Source organism: Phaseolus vulgaris, chromosome 11 (assembly GCF_000499845.2).
Source record: "Phaseolus vulgaris cultivar G19833 chromosome 11, P. vulgaris v2.0, whole genome shotgun sequence".
Lineage (NCBI taxonomy): Eukaryota > Viridiplantae > Streptophyta > Magnoliopsida > Fabales > Fabaceae > Phaseolus > Phaseolus vulgaris.
In genome coordinates, this window is record NC_023749.2 from 17,302,870 (window position 1) to 17,311,201 (window position 8,332).

Genomic DNA, 8,332 nt, shown 5'->3' on the forward strand with positions numbered 1-8,332 from the left:
TTATTATATAAATTTTTATTATGATAATAAAAATAAGGAACAAAATCTTTTGATTCAGTCATGAAACATATCTTCATGCTTCCAAAAGAATCTGAAACATACTTTTGCACATAAATATTTATTTTCAATTCAAAATTATATAATACATAAATCTGTGTCCCGTGTCCTACATTTTAGAGATTATATATATCTCCGTGTCTATATCCGTACTACATAGCTGTTAACGCATTATGGTAAAATTAATCTAAAGGGCTAGCCCTAAAGAAAGTGAGAAAAAGCAAGATAAAAAAGAAGAGAAGAGTATTTTATTATTATTATTTTTTAAAAAATTAAAAACCTTGGAAACCCAGAAATATATATTTTTAAATTTTGAATCTTTGTCAAATAAAATATTTTTTATCAACAGATTTTTTTTTCCTATTTTTCCAATCTTCTTATCTCTTTTCATTTACTTTTCAATATTTTTTAAAAAAAATACTTTCATTATTTATTTATTTTTTCTAAATAATGCTATTTTGTTCAATTAAATTTTTTAGAAACAAACTTTAATTATTCACACAAGATTGGGTGTTAATATCCTTTCTTTCTTTACTCACTCTATTTGCTATTGTGACAATCTCGCAGAAAAGGGTTATTTACATTACACTAATAATAAGAAAGAAGGATCTTTGTCTCATAAAAGTTTAAAACAATTCTCTTGTGTTTATATTTTAAAAATAAGCAACGCAAAAGATACCTGTAAAAAATAATTTTCTTCTGCATTTATTCAAGTGGTGAAATGAAGTTTATCAGAATCTAAAGTCGAAGTTTAAACAGATAAAAAGGGTGTAAAAATATGGGCCAATGATGTTTTTGTGTAAATGCACTAGAGGCCAAAACTCCTTTTTGTATCGATGAAGTATGAATGATGAGTATCCAAGCTAAACAAATGTTCATATCTATTGATCCACCTTATAGATACTTTTAACAGAAGATACAGGGGGTTGTTAATCAAGAGATTGTGTTTTATTTACGATATACAGAAATGAGATGATACACATCTACTCACACAACTGTATCAAAATGGTCGTATTGTCCAAAGATCACGATAAGCACTTGTTTCTCCCTTGGCCATTGTTTCAATATCCATCTCCAGCGTATAGGTCATCTTCTAAGCCAACTGGCATCGAGCATGCCCCACCTTCCATGGCTCCAAACGTCAAGGTTTAATTGAAGGCAATGGCCTTACCTATTTGACTGATTAAAGAAATAAATTTTCATTTAAATGGACAGAAGTTCAAGCAAGAGCTAAGATTTAACATGCTGACTACTACACAATAAAACTATAACCAAGCCAAGACTTGTTGTCTCTCCAAGGAAACAAATAAATAGTGACTAAATGAAATCATACAGGGATTTCATAATGTATCTGTGACCACTGACAGAATCATGTTAACACTAAATTAAATCAATATCATGCAAAAATAAGGCATTCCAAAAAAGGAATGAAGAAAATTGAGATCGCTAACATAAACACTATAGATTCAATCTATAATGTTTAGGGTTTAGAGTATAGGATTCAATCTAATACATCATCATTTTCAAATTCTTAGAATACATCCAAGTATATATTCTATAAGCCTACTCGCCTCTTCAAACCACCTAACAATGAGACTGGGGCTTGATAATATGTACTTAAACAGACTAGTGAAATTAAATCATAAAGATAATCCATGACGACTCAAATAAGAAAGCTAAGAACAACAAAAGAATTCCAATCTATTTTACCTTGCCACTTACCCTATTCCATGCATCATTTCCATGTGCATATCCTGGATCAACGACAACATATTGAGGTGGAGCATTCTTCAAGAGTGGCACCCTGTCAGGAGCATATTCATCATCACTGTCATAATATTGATGTGGTCCTAGTGCTTTGAGTATCATTGCCAATAATAAAGAGAGTCCCTGTTTTATAACAACACAGGCAGCCATCCGTCAATGCATCATTCATTAACCAAATTCCAAAAGTAACACTATCTTCAGGTTTTGGAACCAGAAGCAGTAGCAAGTAGAAATATGTAAAAAAGTGCAACAAGAAATATGGACTAGCTGACTACGTAGTTTACTGACAGAACAAAATGGATTAGATAGAGAATACAAATTGTACCAGTTGGCAGTTGTTTTACATGCTAATTATATACCTAGAACGACAGTTTAGATCTAATCAACAACAGAGTATTACTTACATCCCTTTATATTAAAATATGCATCAAAATTATCAATAAAGGAACCAAAGAGATAAATATAAAAGGGACAATATAACAGGAAGCAATTAGAAACAAATGATGAAAGCTGATATTTTCATTTTCCATCTTTTCATAAAAGATTAAAGCTGATATTGACTTTGACAGTGTGAAAGAGATGTGTCCAAAAGAAGAAAGTTGCTGCTGTGTAGTGCTTATCATGGTAGTGTTACACACTATAGTTCCCCAAACTTGCTCTGGGAAAGCAATAATACTTTTTTTAAAATTCAGTATATTGTAATCATTGGAGACTTAGTATGCTTTACTTGCAGAAGAGAAGGAAGAAGCTACTTAGATAACCTTGAAAACCTGAATACAAAGTTCCCTTAAATTAAAAACAATGTGTTTAAAACTTGTAATCATCTTGGAAATGGGAATTCAATAGGAAATTTTGGAAATAGGTAAATAATATGCTTCAACAATAATTGTGCCATAAATTGTTACACCATGTCACAGAGAAGAGGGAGATTTACCTGTACAGAAACAAGAAACAGGCCTACCCATTTGCACATCTCGTAATTTGACCTGATAAAATTCTTGAACTGATCAAAACTCCCTGAGGGGTCCATCGGGAAGTCCTGATAACAATTTCCATGTTTAAAAGGATCAGATTTAATACGTCATAGGAAGAGAAGACTTTAAAATATAAAATCATTGAATAAACAAAAAAATTACTGATTTTATTTTTTATATATATAACAATACCTTCTCCCAGTCCTGATTCACAAATACATCAACAGTTATTGCAGCCTCCAGCATGAGAAGCAAAACCACAAACACCATATACTGTAAGTAGTCAAGGTCAACATTGCCTTAATGACTTAATGACCAAATAATGAGATGGTTTTGCTATTTAACACAATGCTAAAGCTGGTTAGCCTGTTTGGAAGCTCAATTAAGTGCATAAAACTAAAAGTTTAAGCACTGAAATAATAGTGGTGTTTGTTTAACACTTACAAAAAGTGCAATGATAATAATTCAGTAGAGAAAATCAATGACTACATTGAACGGAGAACATTTCCATATTTAAATTATTTAATTATTATAATTATCTTAAATATTGTATTATATAGTTTATAGAATATTTTTTTCTAACATACATTAGCAATTAAAAGAATAGCAGAGAATCTGGACTCCAATTAAAATTGTATGTCTGTACATAAAGTTAAAATTTTCAGCAGTGAAAATTAATTATTTGAATTGCTAGCTAGCTACCTTAAGCATAACTTTCTTATTTTATTAAATTATAACATGAGTTCCTTACTATGCATTTAGCACTTAAAATTAAAAATTCCTGATTTAGATGTTGAGAAATTGCTTAAAAAATATCGTAAGAGTAATCTTATGATACCTTTATATTTTTGTTTATTTATGGTATGATACAATATCTACAATTTTTCATATATATGTTCTTTGTATTCCCATACTACTTGCAACCTAATTTTAAGAAATGTCACATCCATGTGTAGCATCAGAGCAGTATTTGATACTAGTGCATGTGTGTATTCATCACACAGATTGAAATATAATGGTAAAAGAAAAGGATACCAAATACAGGGAACAGCCATTGGCAGTTTCAGCGGCAACATGACCTAAACAAGTTACTACGCAGAACGCAGCTCCAAGGCCAAGAAACGTGTAAATGAACCTGATTTCAGAAAGAAAAAAAAAAACAATGTATTCACAGTCTATCCATACAGATCAGAAAACTTAATAATGTAAAAAGGAATTAAACTACCAGGAAATACTGTATGTTTGAACACAATTATTCCATAAAAGTTGACAGAAATAAGCAATCAGCTTGATAAAATCCCCTCCCCCCAGCAATAAAAAAACCCATTAGTATCATAAAATCAAATGATAATTTATAATATTTTATTTCATTATTAAAAATATTCAAATCCATCTTCACGGGTCAATCGAAGTCCAAATTTCCTCATTCATCATCAAGAGGAAAAATAGAAAAACATAAAAGGAGGGGAAAATGAGAATTTTACCATGGAGGTGGGTAATCAGAATCATGATCAAAGGGAAGGTCACCCATCTTCCTCTGCCAAACCCTAATCATCCAAGCGGAGTATAGAATCATGGCCAGCCCGGCCATCCCAATCACCGAGTTCACCAGCTTCAATATGGATTGAATGCAGCTTCTCAACACCCTCACCATTTTCTTTATGATTTCTAATTCGTGGAAAATTGAGTAAGGTTTGAACAATTTAACCCCCTGAATCTAATGAGAGCAGAATTGAAAATGGAACTAGAGTGCAAAGAAACCCTAGATCGAAATCTAGGGCTCGAACGCGTAACGGATTAGAACAGAGCAATGAAGTTATGAGTTATTCCTTCTGATTATTTTATGGCTGAGTTTTTCAGGTTATTATGACATCATCTTATATTTTTAACATTATTAACGCATTTCTTTAAAATGTAACACATAAGTTGCTGTGGTGTAGTGGTTATCACGTTAGTCTTACACACTAAAGGTCCCCAGTTCGATCCTGGGCAGCAACAAACTTTTTATGTAAGTCTTAACAAAGACTCACTATGTGTTTATGTAAGGCTTAATAAGACTGAGATAATTTGTGTCTAAAAATGTTTCACCCAATAATAAAGAATAAATATGTTATTTGGTTTCTTTCAAAATTATTCCGAATACTTCCTCTTTTGAGATCATCAATCTTTCTATAGTTTCTTCTTCAGACATTTGATGTTACCTGTCATTGACAAAGCATGTTCCAGTAGGACAGACAATTGCATAACATAGACATTCATTTTCTGGTTGGAATACAAAAGTAAAACCTCTTTATTGAATTCTTGTCTTTCATAAGTGCTTAGAAATCACTGTTACACATTTTGTTCTTTTAATTAAATCACTAAGATAGTTGAACTGTGTGAATTGTAGATGGTACATTAAATATTTATTCAATTTCTCCTTTAACTTGAATCAAGGTCCAGGTACATTCTATAAGCATTTCTATCTGAGGAGTAGTAGCCTTGAATCAGAGTGTCAACTTGGAAACCATGTTTCTTGTAAAGATTCACTGCAGGAGTCCTCAAGGGATCGACGTGAAGCATTATGCGCGAAACTTTTCTTGTCCTGCATTTCTCAATTGCTGCTTTCAACAGAGTCTCTCCGTGGCCTTGTCCCCTCCATTGCTCCTTCACTAATAACAGCAAAATATGTCCCCATATTGTCAAAGCACTACTTCGGTTTAAGATTCAGCAATACTTATTCAAAATAAAAGACTACATTTTGAACCAAAAAGAAAATAACAAATAGCTTAGGCTGATTTTTTTCGGGGGGAAAAGCTAAAAAACATTATATTAAACATTTTTCATGAAGTTACTACTACCCAGTTTTTTTAGGTTACTACTATAGTTTATTGCACTAGTTATTCAATTCGTGCATTTCAGCCTGATTTTCAAAACACTTTTCACTAGCTGAGGGTGACATAGAAGACCACAATAGTGTTTTATTCGTAAGTAGTAGAAAGGGCACAGATTATTTAGTTGAGAAATTTCATCAAACAAGTTATGGGCATGACATGAATTCTTAACGACAACACGAGAACTAACACTGGAAAGAACAATTTCAGTTTTGAATGCAACCATGATTTCATGATTTAGATGTAAGCGAGAAACGTAGTGAGGTTGGAACCTGCGAGCTTGGTGATGGAGGCGTACAAGGAAGAAGGCCAAGAATACATGACGTAGCCTGCAAGCTCGCAATCCACGTGAAGATAAAGCAATCCACTGTTCTTCTTTTTCAGTTCATCGTGAAAGAATGAAGCTAGTGATTCGTGTTTTGGAAAGATCTTTCTTTCCAATTTCACTATCTCTTCCACTGTCTTGGCACAGTTTCTATTGAGCTCAAGAATCGCCACATTCGCCATTATTGGTAGCACAAAAAGGAACTTGAGACTTGTAATATGAAGCTCGGACACGGTTGTTGATCTCCGTTTCTGCGCGTGGGACGCGTATCGGACACAGAAAACACACTTAAGTCAGTGCGGAGAAGGGAGAAGGGAGAAGATGAAGGGTGGAAAGGAAGACGGTGAAGGCAGAAGAACCAATAAGAAGAAGATGAAGGACTGCACATAAATTTTTTTAAGAGAGGAAAATTGGAAAATGCATTTATTTATTTATTACTGACGGTATCTTTCCATGCATTTTTTATTATTACTTTACTTTCACACATTGTGGGTGATTTCTATTTTAAATTTAATATTTTTTTAATTTAAATTTAAATACAATTTATTATATAATTATATAATATTCTGTGTATTTTTATAATTTAAATATTATATTTTTTTTTACTTTACTTTTAAATATCAAACATAAAATTATTTTTTATAATTTAAATTAATTTTAAATAATAACATTTTATTAAAGATTAATATTTTAAAATGAGATTAAACTTTAACTTAAAAAAATAAAATATTTTAAATCACAATAATATTTTAAATAACTTTAAATAAATATTACTAGTTATTAACTATTATTTATTAATAAATATTTATATTATTATATAAATATAATCAATTACTGATTGATTATTTAAATATAACCATTTAATATAAATATTTATGATTTTATAAATATAATCATTTAATAATAAATATTTTTTATTATAGATATAATCATTTAATGATAAATATTTTTATGATTACGTAAATATAACCACTTAAAGATAAATATTTGTATGATTATGTAAATATAACCAGTTAATGATAAATATTTTGATAGTTATGATAAAAATTATGATTATGTAAAGATAATTACTTAATGATAAATATTTGTGGTTATATAAATATAACCACTTAATTATGATTATGTAAACATTTATGGTTATGTAAATATAACAACTTAATGATAAATACAAGTCTATAAATATAATATTGAAGGAGTATTTCTGACTTAATTAATAATCAATACATATATACTTGTTCTTGTCGGTTGACTCGGTTATTGTTTGACTCGAACGGCAGTCTGTAGCCCGTTTGTCTCCACCTGAGAATCGAACTTCCTTGGGTTAAAGAACTTCTCACCTGCAAAGACAAAGGGTGTCTTGATAGTCGTTTGCACTCTGACGCTTAAGTCAATACTGGGGAAAAGAAACAATGAGTGAATAAAGTAGTTTCAGTCTTAGAAACGGTGTACCTTGTTAGGGTTCTTACCACCCTTTATATAGGTTGTAACTATGGTTACTTCTATTTTGTTACCCAAATCTAGGTTCTTAGGAGAACGTCCTTGCGTCGCTATTACACAATCTTAGCGTAATCTGGCACATAGGTCTTTCCTTTACTAGAGTGCAATGATTAACAATACGACCGCCAAGGTACCAACTCATGCACCAATGCTGCGGGGCCATCCGTTCTATGGGTGCCCTAAGTATTCACGTGCCATGCATGTCGTTTTCCCTTGGAAACCCTAACCCTAACGGGCCTCAACACCTCCAAAGAACACTTGCTTGTGTCGTACCCAAATGCACCACACACCCCATGCATGAACCTCTCGTGACTTAAGTCTTTTCTTATATCTGGGTGTTTAACTGGTTTCTGATATGATTTCTGGGACCCAACTTACATGGCCCACCATTACTATCAGACACCGATGTCCGATGTCTTTCTCTGGCGCTGATGTCTGAGGTCTTTCTCTGGCGTCGATGATCGAGGACTAGTCGGTACAATACTTATTAATCATATACCTTACAGTCTTACTCTTTAACATGGGAGAGGTGGACTTTCACTCAAGACAGAGATTGGTCAACCTGATCACCTCGCATTCACCACCTTGGACGACTCATCCTCTAACCCGATTAGAATGTTTATTTTAAAAAATATAATATATTATACTATAATTAATTTTTAATTTGCTACATGTTTTGTTTTTTTATTCATAAATTATTTCTATTAGATGAATTTATTTGATTTTTATATTTAATTAAATTTAGGATATTTAATTTATTTTTGTTAGGAAATTAATATGAATATACCTAATCAAGCTATCGAACAAGAAGATGAAACAAAATCTTTGTAGAGATATAT

General features: G+C 31.6%; 2 protein-coding genes and 1 non-coding gene across 4 annotated transcripts; 1 reads left to right on the forward strand and 2 right to left on the reverse strand.

Annotated features, from left to right (window-relative positions):
* Window positions 1-921: 921 nt before the first annotated feature.
* Window positions 922-4,647, reverse strand: LOC137818562 (tetraspanin-19). Of its 2 annotated transcripts, none has more exons than XM_068622070.1 (6): window positions 4,283-4,647; window positions 3,834-3,933; window positions 2,991-3,071; window positions 2,759-2,863; window positions 1,780-1,947; window positions 922-1,236 (listed from the first exon to the last, which is right to left on the reverse strand). In XM_068622070.1, exons 1-6 carry the CDS (start codon window positions 4,450-4,452, stop codon window positions 1,225-1,227), a joined length of 636 nt encoding a protein of 211 aa, XP_068478171.1. In that variant the 5' UTR covers window positions 4,453-4,647; the 3' UTR covers window positions 922-1,224. The 2 variants fall into 2 exon arrangements, with proteins under 2 accessions (XP_068478171.1, XP_068478165.1); XM_068622064.1 differs by having other exon boundaries at window positions 1,768-1,947; window positions 4,283-4,636.
* Window positions 4,648-4,723: 76 nt separating this feature from the next.
* Window positions 4,724-4,796, forward strand: TRNAV-UAC (transfer RNA valine (anticodon UAC)). The gene has a single exon. It is a non-coding gene; the product is annotated as a tRNA-Val (tRNA).
* A 260-nt stretch (window positions 4,797-5,056) lies between these two features.
* Window positions 5,057-6,354, reverse strand: LOC137818573 (uncharacterized). The gene is made up of 2 exons (XM_068622081.1): window positions 5,944-6,354; window positions 5,057-5,449 (listed from the first exon to the last, which is right to left on the reverse strand). Exons 1-2 carry the CDS (start codon window positions 6,176-6,178, stop codon window positions 5,220-5,222), a joined length of 465 nt encoding a protein of 154 aa, XP_068478182.1. The 5' UTR covers window positions 6,179-6,354; the 3' UTR covers window positions 5,057-5,219.
* Window positions 6,355-8,332: the final 1,978 nt, after the last annotated feature.